This window comes from Cyprinus carpio, chromosome A7 (genome assembly GCF_018340385.1).
Source record: "Cyprinus carpio isolate SPL01 chromosome A7, ASM1834038v1, whole genome shotgun sequence".
Classification (NCBI taxonomy): domain Eukaryota; kingdom Metazoa; phylum Chordata; class Actinopteri; order Cypriniformes; family Cyprinidae; genus Cyprinus; species Cyprinus carpio.
Window position 1 is genome coordinate 27,491,150 of NC_056578.1, and position 15,590 is coordinate 27,506,739.

General features: G+C 35.3%; 1 protein-coding gene across 2 annotated transcripts in view; it reads right to left on the reverse strand.

The window, feature by feature from the left end:
- LOC109093790 (neural-cadherin-like) overlaps positions 1 to 15,590 on the reverse strand; it is a 255,054-nt gene that overhangs the window by 116,778 nt on the left and 122,686 nt on the right. For both annotated transcript variants that reach the window (XM_042760623.1, XM_042760624.1), the window contains exons 8-10: positions 10,587 to 10,759; positions 1,139 to 1,307; positions 268 to 438 (exon numbers count right to left, since the gene is read on the reverse strand). In XM_042760623.1, the coding sequence (XP_042616557.1) occupies positions 268 to 438; positions 1,139 to 1,307; positions 10,587 to 10,759 (513 nt within the window). The remainder of the gene's footprint in view (positions 1 to 267; positions 439 to 1,138; positions 1,308 to 10,586; positions 10,760 to 15,590) is intronic.

Below are 15,590 nucleotides of genomic sequence, written 5' to 3' on the forward strand. Positions count from 1 at the left end.
TTACACTGAGATCTGATCACAATGTGTCCTCGACTACCTCTGGACCAGGATACAGAAGTGCGTTTACACTTGTCTTTCCAATTTGTATGTGGACAACATCTGGATACAGGTTGCATGTTAATGCCAAGTGTAAACACAGCCTCTGTAAAGCAGCTTAGAACAGCATGGATATTTAACTACACTTAGTGCCTATACTTCTTAGCAATGTACAAACCAACAGATATAAAACATGAAAGATGTTAAAAAAAAAAGGTGATCACTGCTCACATTCGTAGCGCAGGTTCTCAAATTTGGGGCTGTTGTCATTCTCGTCAAGGATAAGAATGTTGAGCTGGCAGATGCCTATGAGGGGGTCTGCCGCTTGGTCCGTGGCCGTCACCGTTACTGCATACTCTCTCTGCCTCTCCCGATCAAACATCATAGCAGTTACGATAACACCTGAAAAAGTACCACTGTTACCACAAACTTCTGTTCACTGATAGTTAAACAACATTCAATGGATTCTAATACATATACATTCACAGTACAGCAGATAATACAATTTTGTTGTAACCCACAGTAAGGTTACGTCCCTATTTAATCTTGTATAAAAAGGAATGAAATTATCTTTTGAAACCAAGCAAACAACATTATTTAGTTGCACAGCAGATTTGTGTGAAATATTCCTTCATTTTTGTTCAGTGTCAAATCTCTCTACAGCTTCCCATTTGCATTTAAGAAGTCATTGCAAACATTTCAAACGTCAGTGCAATCCATTCCTATTTTCTCTCTTTTTTTCTCCTCTATAGAAGACACATTGATTGATATCCAATGAACAGTTACATTTCATAAAGCATTCAATTTCATTTAAAAGAGAGTTAGCACATTTTGAAAGGCTATGATTAAAGTGCATTAAACAAGTTTGAATTCGTGAAAATACTTCAAGGCTTATATTTCACTGCGAGAGAGAGAAACTACTCCAAAAAACGAAAAATAAAAAATTGAGTGCATGACATTCTAAGAAAGTGCTTAATGAGACATTAAAAAGGTTGTGTTAGAAAAAATTTCTGTTTCAAATCATGTGACTCTTATCTCAATGACATCTGATTATTTTGAAACGAAAAAAAAAAATAGAGACATCTACTTTTATGCTCGTTACCTGTTTCTGGATCAATACTGAAGGCAGGAACAGTGCTGTCTTTATGCATAAAACCATATGTGACTTTTCCATTGGCTCCTTCATCAGCATCGTCTGCATGGACCTGCAGCACAAATGTTCCCTCTGGTTTATTTTCCAGAACTGATGCCTTGTCTTTATACTCAGCACACTATAAGAGGGAAAAACAGAGAAGAAAAAGGAAGATGTATAGTAAACCAAACATTCTAAAAAGGGTCTTTACACTTGTATTAGGATCTGTCTTGGGTGATCAGATCACAAGCGGTCAGCTGAAACACATTATTGTTTACACCTGGTAATGTTGGTCTCCAATGCAACTTCAATCAAAGCTTGTGAACAGGATCTCTGAGGGCCACTGTTTACAAAACACAACAAAACTGAATAAAAGAAGAGGGAAAAATGTTTTATACTTTCAATTCAATGGTCAATTACTTTTAAAGTGGCACATACTTTAGGACCAAACAAAAAACAAACCAAAAAAAAAAAAACAGCTGCATTTACCACTAGTGATTGGATCACTCAAAAACAAAACAAAACAAAACAAAACAACAAACAAAACACAGAAGCAAATAAAAGGAAAACCTTATTGATTGATTTATTAAATTAATGAAAATAATTTCACTCATTAGACTACCTATGGAAGTTATAAGTGTTCTAATGACAAAAAATGCCAATGGGCTGATACTGTAAGGGCAGTAGAAGTGAACCATTACTAAAAGCAAGTAATTTAAAGTAACAGAATTGGAGCGATTGAAAGATAGAAATAGAGATGAATAAGAAAAGCAGTAAACATTGTAGACTGGACGCACACTGATGGTACAACGAAAGGGAGAGGAGACGTATTAATCCTTATCTCTTTGGTTCTGTTGAGATTCATCTCAGTTTTATAATTGAAGCGCCCTTGAATCAATTCCATCTCACTGAATCTGTAGAGTCGTCTGGAATAAGCCTGGATAATTCAGCCATGCTCCACCGCCCACACACTTTCTTCATCCTCGCACGTGTTCATAATCACAAAAATAAAGTAGGCACTGTCTCCCTTTCATCATTAGTTTGCTCAGCATACGATAGCTGAGGTTAGTTGAGACTCTGGGAAAACAAATACAGTATATAAATCCCTTTCAAATACATGGTGGCAATTCCCAAATCAGTCCACCATTTTCTCCTTTGATGGCCACTTCTGAAACCCTAATAATTAATAACAAAAGACCCAGTCCTCTCTGTGATGGTCTCTTTCATCCTGCACAACTCTGTGTTGTTCAATCAGTCAGGTGAGCATGAATTCCCGTAAGGCTGGAAGTGCAAACATCAAGCGTGGTACCCTTGTGAGTCCATCTCACAGACCTCCAGAAACCTGGCAGCAAGACACACATACCATGGGCCTACAAGTAAGAGAACTTCTCAGTGGAGAACCATGACCACTGATGTTCACACATCCAAGGGAACGGTTTGGTTTCCAGAACACAGATATGATGGGGGAAATGGAACAAGGTTCAAGTGGGAGTTTAAAAAAAAAAAGTTACAACCCCTTTTTCTCACTTAAAACAAGGGTGGATAAAGGTATTCTATGAAGCTAGAATGGCAGGAACAAGATAAATAGAGAGCGTGCAAATAGAATGAGTGCAAAAACAGAATGGGGTTAAAATATCTAAAGCTGATCTGTGGCATGAATGCTTTATTTATTTTGAGAAGTCTGGCTCTGAGGTCTTTCAGCGGAACAAAACCTGCCACTTTGACTTCCCCATGCTGGCTCAAAAACTAAAGAGATGTCTTGCATCTCAGTGGATGCTAAATTGCTTGGCACCCTGCCAAGAGAAACTCAAACACAATACTCCACAAACCTGAATAGAAGTTTTTAAGTACAAAACATCGGCCCACGGCCAAGCATCTTCTCACCTCACCATGCAGAATGGGGAGATTAAGACCGTCCAAATAGCTTCCGTGTTGCACTCAACCCATATGGAGACATCAGGAAGCAAGCAGACCCGTAATGATTCAGCACATATTCCAAACACTTAATTAAAAGTCTACAGCTGATCAAGCAGCAGCCCAGGTTGCTTTGCTAATGCTATCTCATGAGAAAAAAAAAAAAAAAAAAAGAATGTGGGAGAGGATAAATTGGAGTGAAAGCTAGAGACAAAATACAGAGCGAGAATATATAAGAGAAAAAGGGAAGACAAAGGCTCTGTTCCAAAACATTTAGACCTCTGTTCCAAAACAGCATTCGAAGGCATCAAGGGTGGCCACTGATGCAAAGATTGTTTAAAAGGAAGGCAATTATTTTGCCTCCTAAGGCACCTAATAAAAGAATATTCATAGGCCAAACATGAAATTATTATATTTGTATATGTAGTTATAAGTCTGAACATATATAGTATATAAAGTTATTCAGGAATTAGAAATATATATTCAGGATTTACTTTTACATATTCATGATTTATCAATGTAATGAAGATATACTTTATCTTCCGAAGAAAATAATAAATTGCACCTGACTATAAATCGCATCAAAATTACGTTGTTAAGAGAAAATAATATTATGTATATAAACAATAAACTTATCTGCATTTATTTTATACCATTCAGAAATAACATAAAATGATGGTAAATAAAACAACCACCAACAACGGTCACCGTGATTTTGCCAAGTAAGATGTGTTCCTGGATTACCTTCTTTTGTTGATCCTTGATCAACATTATTGTCCAAAAATATAGACTTTACCCAATCCCTACCCCTAAACCTAACCCTACCAATAATTTATCCCTAAAATCAGAGGGAAATGGTTGAATAACAAGGGTATATAAAATTGACAATTCCTGTAAACATATCAATCAATTCTGATTGGTTGATTGAAATGTTGTGCCAAGATCAACATGGATGTTGATCCAGGAACATGTTGCACTTGGTGAAATCACGTTCACCACCAGCTCCATAAATTATATGTAAATATATATATATTAGAAACATCTGATGATAATGACCTTTGGTTTTGGAGGTTATACGAACTCCTTTGATTATATCCTTGATTTCATTAACCAGTTGGGCAAGAAGTTATTTATTTATTTATTTTTTTACGTTTGAATGTATTACTACAGTACCAGCCATGATTATTCTACTCTGTTAATTAAAAGGCTGTTTATATGCATATTCACTAATTGTTTACGAGAAGCATACATGTAAGAGGCTGACAATACTTGAAAAATACTTGTTTAATTAGTGACACTAGCCTGCATTTTAAAATCTTTATTTGAATGTGGCAACATTTTTATTTTTAAACCTTTATATATGGCAATATCGTGCTCTACAATATTTCTATGAATAAATCTTTGACAGAGACTATCAGCCAATCACTGTGTGCATAGTTAGTAAGCACGCTGACATCATCCATAGCAACAAGGTCAACCCTGCCCTTACTTTTAGCTTAAGACTTCTCTCTATTCCTTAGTAAAAGTTTGTCTCAGCAGCTTTGTGAATAGGTTTTAAGAGAAAACTCTAAAAACTAAGCTAAAAACTTTTACTGCTATGTAGGAGAACTCTTAATAGTAAGATAAAATGTTTTGTGTATACGGGCCCAGATGTTTTTCCTCAACATTTAACCAAACATTCAGTTAAGACATAACATATTACGTAATTATATGTATTGGGACCGTGTGCTGTCTGAGAGGCATCTTTGTCAGTCAGCATGAGTAAGATCACAAAGAAGATTTTTGTGTCTTATCGCTTTTAATAACTCTTTTAACATCAAACTCCCTCACTTTATATTCTCATTCCTGCATGCTCCTTTCATTTTTGAAACCAAAACGTCAGACACAAGTGCTTTGCTTCCGATGGACAAATGCAACTTTCTAAAACAAAGAAGGTAGACTTCTCAGAAAAATTTACAAATAAAGACTATTTTAAATGTTTAATTACTAAGTGGAGCATTGGGATTGCTAGACGAGGGCTTAATGAACTTTTTTTTTTTTGGAAAACCTCAAAATCAACCAAAACTGGCATTTTTCACTTTGTTTTGCCTGTAGTAGAGACCTGCACCCGCGGGACCCAACGCAACAAGGTGCGGAGCGGGACAACTCTTGATGGGCTAGTGCAGGTGCGGGCGCGAAGAGACTTGTGTGTGTGCGGGATGCAGGAGACTAAAATTATTTGCAGAACTCCCGCAAAATAGAAATGATCTAAACATAAAGTGTCTAAAATATATAAATTATTTATCTTTTGCACAAAAGCAAAAAGAACAGAAATATTAACATTAAAATGATTGACATGCGCAAGCTAGGCATAGTTTATATTTATAACACGTGTTTAAAGGGTTGCACAATGTAGCCAATCACAGACTCAGCTACTGATTTCTGGAACACAATGGCCAATCAGAGGTGATTAAGTTAGAATCTACTCCCCACAGTGCTGAAATTGCGTGCTCATGAATCCTCTCATTTTAACACACGAAGTGTAGACTTTGTGAAAGCTTTTGCGGGCGGAAGCAGGACAAAACATAAATGTCGCCGGCGGGAGCGGGACCAGATAAGATATATTTCTGGCGGGCATGGGACAGAATCTTGCGGGAGTGAGTGGGAGCAGGACTGAAAAATCTGTCCCGCGCAGGTCTCTAGCCTGCAGCTTGTAATTAGCCTTTGTGCTTCTGACTCATTTTGTCAACTTTATATGTAGGATTCATGAATGTGCATTAATTATATATATATATATATATATATAAACACTGTAAAAAAAGTTATTTTACAGGTAATTGTCTGTATTTTTTTACAGAAATTTTCATTTTCATTATACGATGAAATACCTGATTTTCTACATATAAAAACCAAATTTTAAAAATCCACAAATAAAAATACATAATAATACACAAAATTTTATTTAATATTATCTGTATTTTCACAGAATAATGTGTAATTTTACATAAAATGTTATTTAATATTTACAGATTATTCCTGTAAAAATAGAGGAAACATTTTTTTTTTTAACCAGAAATCATCCAGTCAGTGTTTATTTTTTTTTTTTTTTTTTTTTTTTTTTTTTTAGCCTATTGGAGACAGTTGTGAGGGTTAAAGTGAGGATTTTAAGGTCAAATAATAGTATTTGTACATGCATTGTATGTGATGCATTGTTTCTTTTACTACTCTTTTAACCTTGTCTTGCAAATAAATACTAATTTTAATCATTATTTGGTAAATTATTTGTTTTTCGTTATGGTAGGGTAGGGTTATGCTGGGTTCCAGACAATTTGGATTTAGGATATTTCCCACTTCAACCTGGAAATCCTAATTAACAATAATGAAACCAACTATCCTAATTTAAACATAAACTTGTAATGTTTTAATTAATACTAATAATCATTAACAACAATAATACCAACAAGCATACCTTATTTAAATGTTACTAAATCCAGATGTTACTTCCGGGTTTGTGGTAGGAAATATTCCACATCTGAGTTGTCTGTAACTAAGCATTAATGTAATGTGTGTGTGTGTGTGTGTGTGCGTGCGTGCGCGTGCGTGCGTGCGCGCATGATGATGCAGATTCAAATTTGCTGCCAATTTAGCTGAGCCCACGATGGTTGGCAGAGCTGTTTCTATACCTTACGACACAAATTGATTTCAGGCAATCCATTCGGAAATGTGTGAGATAATAACGCACTCTTTCTTCAGTGAGAATGTTTCGCCAGCTACAAAAAATTCTGATGATACTACAGTACAGCACACATCATGCCAACCGACTGAGGTAAGTCTTTCATATAACATATTTTATATAGTGTACTTTCAAAGCTAAAATTATAAATGGTGTTCAGTCACATAACTGGCATCGATAGACGAAGGGCATCTTTTATAAGATCTTTTGTAAGAAATATCAGTTGACCTCAAAAGACTCAAAACAAGCTTTAGTAAACTTCTTATTCATATCGAAATTTGTGTAAAGTGTAACGTTACATAAAGTATTTGCTCATGTGGAAGTAACATTACCCGCCAATTGTTCACTCTTAAATGGCAGGTCATTTTGAAATGCTGAACGTGGCTAACTGTATCAAAACACTGTTGAGAGTGAATTCAGTAGGCTTCAACCTTATATTGATTATGAATATAAACACAACATGGTAAATCGCAAGGTTGGCGCTTTTTCCCCTTTCATATTCTCCTGTACATGTAACGTATATAGTATATTTTATTAAGAAGTATTAATGCACTAAGCGTTTTATAATGGTTTTCTGTGGGAAAACACTTAACTTGAAATTAAAAAGTGTTGCATATCAGTGTTCTAATGCCATATGATAATACTGTACAACAAATGATGTATTTTCTTTCTTTCTTTCTCTTTCTTTCTTTCTTTCTTTCTTAAATGGTTCTTATTTGTGTATAATTTTCAGTTCATATGTGGTAAGGAGTAAAATAAAAAACCAAGGACCATTTAAAACCAAAATCAGTGTAAAGCAAAAGCTGCATGAAAAGATGTCTGTGAATTTTATTGTATGAGATGAAGCACTTTTAAATAAATCTACATTATGTATTTTTAACATATTGTCATTTTCATTTTAAGCAGAAGCCAAAGTTTATAGTTAAAAAGTAGTGCTTTGTTTCATTAACTGGAACCATATGGATTACCTTCATGCTCTCCACATTTAATTTTTTTGGGGCAGCTGTGGCCTAATGGTTAGAGATTTGGACTTGTAACCAGAAGGTCGCAGGTTCGAGTCTCGGGCCGGCAGGAGTTGTGGGTGGGAGGGAGTGAATGAACAGCGCTCTCTTCCACCCTCAATACCCACGGCTGAACTGCCCTTGAGCAAGGCACTGAACCCCCAGTTCCTCCCTGGTGCTGGATATAGCTGCCCACTGCTCCAGGTGTGTGTTCACGGTGTGTTCACTTCTCACTGCTGTGTGTGTGCACTTGGATGGGTTAAATGCAGAGCACCAATTTCGAGTATGGGTTACCATACTTGACAAATGTCATGACTTTCACTTTAATTTTTGGACAATAAAAACATTACATCTTGGACAACATTTTATAAAAAAACTCAACAGATCTTGGACAACTTTCTAAACAAACCTCCAAAAGTGATCTGGAGAAGAAAGAAAAACATATTGGAAGGCATGAGGGAGAGGAAAACATAAGACAATTTTCACCTTTGGGTAGGGCTGGGTATCCAATACTTTTTAGGCACTGACTGAATTGCCTTGAAACCACTGAGTTTCAAAAAATGTCTTTTTGTTCTATGCCAAATTTAATACTTCATTGTCGGTGAAACAGTAAGCATGCAGAATGCTTGATGTGCCCAAATCAAATGCCCAAATTAGACCCTTCCTTACGGGCCATGCTACAGAACTCCTTGTCCAAGCTCTGATTCTCTCCATACTGGACTATTGTACTGCTCTCTTGGCAGACTTTGCAGCATGTACTACCAAGCTTCTGCAACTAATCCAGTATGTGGCACTGCAAGTGGTCTTTAACGAGTTGAAGAGTGCACGTCACACACCTTATCACTTTGAAGAGGTACAAATTCACTTTCACAGACCTTTTCTTTGACTGTTTGTTGATGTTGTAATAAACTGCCTAACTCTGCCCATTTTCAAGAAATGGCTAAAAATGCATTTTTTTCATGAACACTTGACACTAAAGGGATAGTTCACCCAAAAATGAAAATGACACCATGATTTACTCACTCTCAAGCCATCCTTTGTGTATATGACTTTCTTCTTTCATACAAAAACAGTCTGAGTTATATCAATACACATCTTGGCTCTTCCGGGCTTTATAATGGCAGTGAATGGCTGCCATGAGTTTGCAGCTCAAAAAGTGCATCAATCCTTAATAAACGTACTTAGCATGGCTTCGGTGGGTTGATAATGGCCTTCTGAAGCGAAGCATATTTTACACTTATTAAAGTAACACATAACTAACTCTCGGGTCAAACAGCCATAGAGATTTTTTTTTCAAGGTTTTTTTTTTTTTTTTCAAGGCTTTTTTTTTTCAAGTTTTTTTTTTTTTACTGTATAAAGTATGAAATATGAAATATAAAATATGCTTCACTTCAGAAGGCCTTTATTAACCTCTGGAGCCATGTGGAGTACAATTATGAAGGATGGATGCACTTTTTTTGAGCTTTAAACTCATGGCAGCCATTCACTGCCATTTTAAACCCTGGAAGAGCCAGGATCTTTTTTGATATAACTCTGATTGTGTTCATCTGAAAGAAGAAAGTCATACACTGAGGATGGCTTGAGGGTTAGTAAATCATGAGGTCATTCTCATTTTTTGGTGAACTATCTCTTTAATACTAACTCTTTCTGTTTATAAAAAAAAAAAAAAAAAAAACTGCTCTGTCAACTGTGTTAGACTAACTTTAGGACTTTGTATGTTGCTTTGATAAAATGTAATTGTAAATGTATAAAGGTTAGCAATTGCATTTTTATGTAGGTAATTTTGCATGTTCTAAATTATGTACTAAATGTATTTCCTATAATTTTGCTGTTCATTTAACTTGACATGCAATGCTTCTGTACAATGACTAATACTGTGAATGTGTAGGTTCCTTTAATAAGTACAGAATACATTGTTAATTTTACAGAAATTGGCTAAAAATGTTGCTATTTTTTCCATATGTCCAAACATTTTAAACTTTAAACTTTCTGCAAAATAAATTATTAAAATGTGTGTGTATGTATACAGACATTTGTCTTTGTATTACAGATTTATTACATTTTTATACAACATTTCTTTGTTATTGTAATTAATAATATCTGTATTTTAACTAAATTATTCTAGGTAGACATAAAATAACTTATATAAACCTTTTAATTTACAGAGATTGATTGATGTTGTGAAATTGTTTCTGTAAAAAGAAGGATTAATCCTGTAAATTTACAAACTTTAAAAAAAAAATGTGCTTACTGCATTTTTATTATTTATTTCTTAGTTATTGTACATTGAAAAACTGTACTTTAATAGCAAATTATTGTAGATGGGCAGAGCAGTTTTATAAAATAACTAACTAAAACCTTAAATTCATGGCGATTAACCTGAAAGTTGGTTGTTTTCTATGTAATTTGACATAATTTATCAGTTTTTCCATATTTTAAAAACAAATTATCAACAGTAATATACTGTAATTTAATGAATTTTCATTGTAAAGTCTATTCTGTATTTTTACAGTTTTTGCTTGTAATTTTGCGAAATGGTTATTTTCTGTAATTTAACGGAATCTGTCTGGAAACTCTGCTGCCAGACTTTTTGCCATTTTTTTACAGGACTTTTTTATATTTTTTATAGTGATATTATTATTATTATTATTATTATTATTATTATTATAAAAGTAGCCGATGTTTTGAGCTGATGTGAGAGTTAAAGAAAATAAATTACACTGTAAATAAACAGACATGCATAGAGATATATAGATTATATACAGAGACTGAATTTTAATATACACAGTACCTTTTCAAACACAGGTTTGTTGTTGTTCACATCGTCAACTCCTACAATGACCTGGACAATGGCGGAGAGCGACTGCGGCCCACCAGAGGCATTATCATCTGTTGCCGTTACGTTCAGGATGTACTTTAGTCCCTGAAGTCTAGGAGATGGGCTGGAGCGGAGACGGATCAATCCTGTGTGGGGTGACAGGCAAACATGTATAGCAACATTTAATTGGTCATTACTCTTATCTAAATCCAACTCAAAATCCATTCAACCTCAGACCCTTCTCTGAATTAGCAACTGATTCCTTGTTAGTTCAACATAGTTTTAATGCAATAACAACTGAATAGATAAAAAGTGCTTATCAGGGTGTCTGAGCTGCGTTCTTTGAGTACACTGCATTAGACAAACTCTTGTTTCATACATGTGGGTTTGTAAATGACATAGGACTTGATGAATACTGTACATATGGAGCCATGAAGACTAATCTCTCAGTGCTCATTCATAATGCAGAGAGGGTGTTTCTGACCTTTTAGCCAATGATGAGTATATTTGCCATTCCTGAGGTTTGTACTATGCAAAATCCTTTAAATATTGTATGTTTTTATGGATGAATGTATGTGCTGTTGCAAATGTGCCAGTGATATCATTAGGCTTCATACTTTGTGTCTTATCTGCGGAGACAGCCGGAGTCAGCTCCTACGTGACCCTCCGCAGTACACCATGCAGCACCATCTCTTTCAGGAGAGCGCATTAGACTCTGCTGCTTTCAGCTCCGCATTCATAATCTGAAGAGCTAGATGACTGCTATCTCCAGCTAGCAGCAAAGGGACATTAAAGAAACCAGCACATCAACTGACACCGACTTGGCAGGAGGGAAATCACATGTACCCTAGTTTCTTGAATTAATTCTAATGCATAACGCTAGTCCTTTTGTGGCACAACTCAGGGGAAAAAGAACATGTAATCAATTCTAATTCAATCTGAACACCCCTAGTCGCACTAGCTCCCTATCCAAATGTTAGTGGGGGCTGAAATGAGTGTGTGTGTTTGGATTTTGTGCCTTGAGGAGGTTTGTCACAGGTTCTAGCTCTATTCTCTCGACAGTCGTATCAACTGAAGGCTATGGGAGCCACAGGCTAATCTGTTGAGCTCCAGTAAGGTTTTTTTATTTTATTTATTTATTTTATTTTTTTCAAACCTACCATTTTTAAACCATACAGAGGCATTGCTATGGTATGCATCACCACCAATGATTTTAAATGGAGATATACGCAGAATTAAATAAAGAGCTTGGGATTATAAATATTTTCAAACTGACAGCTCAAGCTACAGAAATTTCAGTAAGGATCGGCATGTGATTTATATGTCCTTGAGCTGGAAGTGTCTATTATGATTAGTATGTAGTACACTGGTGGAGTCCAGAACAGGACACAGACGGAAGAGGCAGCCAGGACATATCAGTGCACATCAAAGATAGAGAAGAAGTTTCTCCAGGGCTATGAGAACCAAATGTCTCCATCCATGTGAGTGAGGGGCATGCCACTGGCCTCTCTTTACGACAGTTTACATCACTGTCATGCCTGCTTTGAGCTACAGCAAACCAAATATTCTAAATGTGGACACACACACACACACACACACACACACACACACACACACACACACACACACACACACACACACACACACACACACACACATATATAGTTTTACATATATATAGATATATACAAATAATCCAAAATACATCAAATTATGAAATTAAATTAATGTTTGAACACAGTAACTTACATTAGCCAGTCTGAAATGTAATTTTATTAATGCTAGCATCAGCCACTGATATAGCAAAAATAATGTTTAAACAGTGTTAATCTCATCAACCAAATTACTGGGAGTTCATGTAGGTGAAATAATTAATTAACACCAAAATGCAGCCTAAATTAGCATTTTTTTTTTTTTTTTTTGGTCTCACCAAGCCTGTATTTATCATTTATTTGGTCAAAACTGCTATAAAAAATAAATTATAATAATAACAATAATAATAGTAACTATTTTGTAATATTACTGCAATTTAAATTAAGTTTTCTGTAAAATGTGACTTTTTTCAGGATTTTTGATCAATAGGAAGTTCAAACGAACAACATTTTTTTTTTAAATAGAAATCTTTTGTAACAGTATTAATATCTCTTTACTATCAATTTTGGTCAACTTAATTCTTCCTTGATGAATAAAACTCTTAATTTCATAAAACAAAAAAAAACAGAATTGTAGTGTATACTCAACTTAAACATAAACATATGTAAGGTATAAAACAAAGATAGCATTACACACAATTTCAATGCACAATGTGAAGGCATTAAAATTCCTCTGCAAGTTTTTTTTTTTTTTTTTTTTTTTTTTTAAATAGCATAATTGACACTTAGCTGTGGATTATCCCATTTATCGCATGGTCTCTTGCCAGCACTGATGTGTGCAGCACACTGACTTAAATTATTTTCATTAGTTATTTTGGCTATCTATCAGATCAAGTTCTTCTGTTCTCTAACTAATTCACAAATATTTTGGCAGTTTGATAATCTCTGTAATAATCTTGATACTCTTTTCATGCCTTTTGCAAGATGTTGCACTATTTCATGCTTTTTATCTTCAGAAAAATCTTTCCTCTTCATATTGCATGAAAACTCTTTAGAGAACATTTAGAAAGGGGTTGGTGAGTATCTATCTATCTATCTATCTATCTATCTATCTATCTATCTATCTATCTATCTATCTATCTATCTATCTATACAGTATATATATATATATTCACATAAAAAAATATAGTTTGTATATTTTCTTTTATGGATTGCTGGACACAGACCATCCTTAATTACACAATTTATCAGCTTTTGTACAATTTTAACAGCCTGTCAGCCAAATATATTTTCTGGAAGTCTTTTCTTCTTTGAAATGCATTTCTCCATGGCCCGACATTCAGATGTTGGAACCTTGTTTAACACGAGGCCTTTTAGCAGGACAAAGAACAAGGAAAAATCAAAACACTACAAATAACAGAGGAAAATAAAAACGCTTGGCAGGTCCTGTGTGCTGGCGATGATCTGGCTGATTATCAGCGTAAACACTGCGCTGCTGTGCCGGTAAATACATCCTTCATGGACCGGATGCATTCTTTGTATTTATGTCTTTAATACAAAAGGCCTGATCATCTTATTGACTTTGCTGTTTGAATCCTTAAAGGGATATTAAATCAAACTGAGCACATTCCTCTGTGAGATAAAGTAAATTAACAACGAGCACCAAGCGTCTGAGCCCTGCTTCACACCAACAAAAACAACCTATTGGTGAAGAGCCTCTAATGAACGATAGAGGGAATTTCAGGAGAGACAGAGATCTGACGAGCCATAGAAGGGGCAATAAAGGAAAGCTTTGATCTACAGAGGAGAGAAAAGGAGGAATATGCAGGGAAGGGAATCAACAGAGACACTCTTCAAGGAACCGTGGTGCTTCCAATGAAGCGGTGCATGTTTAAATCACCTGAATGGAGCACTAAATTGGAGCACTGTGAACATAAGCAGCAAACATATTTTGTGAGAAGGTGTGAAGTCCGTATCTTACAATCAATCTTCTTCAATCAAAATACAATCAATCAAAACATGTCTAACTCTTTCACTTTGTGGGGAAGTCGTGGGCTGGTGGTTAGAGAGTTGACTCCTAACCCTAAAGTTGTGGGTTCGAGTCTCGGGCCGGCAATACCACAACTGAGGTGCCCTTGAGCAAGGCACCAAACCCCCAACTGCTCCCTGGGCACCGCAGCATAAATGGCTGCCAACTGCTCCGGGTGTGTGTTCATGGTGTGTGTGTGTTCACTGCTGTGTGTGGACTTTGGATGGGTTAATGCAGAGCACGAATTCTGAGTATGGGTCACCATACTTGGCTGTATGTCACTTCACTTCACTTCACTATTGAGGAGAGTACGGCAATTAAGTCATGAGCTGTTTAGCAAATGCTGTTACTTTGAGGAATTTGCATTTGTAGTTGCCAATAAATATTATATTTTCATATTTTCATATTTTCAATATTATGTTACATTTTCATATTAGTTAATAGAAATGTGCCAATGCCCAGTGAAAAGTTCTGTAATTATTAAGGGACTCAAAGTGTCTGATCTGTACATACACATGGGTCCTAAAGGATAAACTTGTAATCAAATTAAAAAGCTTACCAACTGGATATTTCATAGCTCCCATTTCCAATTTATGCTTTAGAGTTAAAATAAATAAAAAATAGAATAAAACAAAAAGGAAATTCTGGCTATACTTACTCAGAACTGTGATTTCAATTCTTGCAACTGCAACTTTAACTGACTTAATTTCTCACAATATGAAATGCTCTCCCCCCATCCCTGTGGATATAACAGTTATATCTTTGTGTGGGTGTTTTAACTGTAACTTTTAACAGTTTTGCCAAAAGAAACACTTTACAATAATGAACTATTTATAATTAATCAGTGGCTAATTTTGTATATGTGAAAGTACTAATGACTTGTTTGTTCAAGTGATAATTATATAAAATAAAGTAAATATGATTAATGCCAATCATACATGGCATCTTTTCAACTGATTTGAAATGTTACTTTGATACATTGAAGCATTACTGATGTCTGTACTTTTACTTAATTATAAGAATTAAAATTCAGAAGAATTAAAAAATTGCTGTTGATTTCACTCGCTCTCCTGCCATTCTGGATTTTACTGTTTAACATTGTCTTCATTTAACCCTTAAGAGCACAAATTCTGAGTATGGGTCACCATACTTGGCTGTACTGTATGTCATGTCACGTCTCGTCGTCACTTAAGGATCCTTCAGATTAAAGTGTTTTCAAACCCCATCCTAACTCCTCCCACATAATTTCCCATTCTCTCTATACTGTTCGTTCTAACAAAAAAATCTTCTGTTTACTATCAGAGCAGTGATGCAGCAGTGACGTACAGTATGCACTGGTGTTGTGGTTTTCTCACT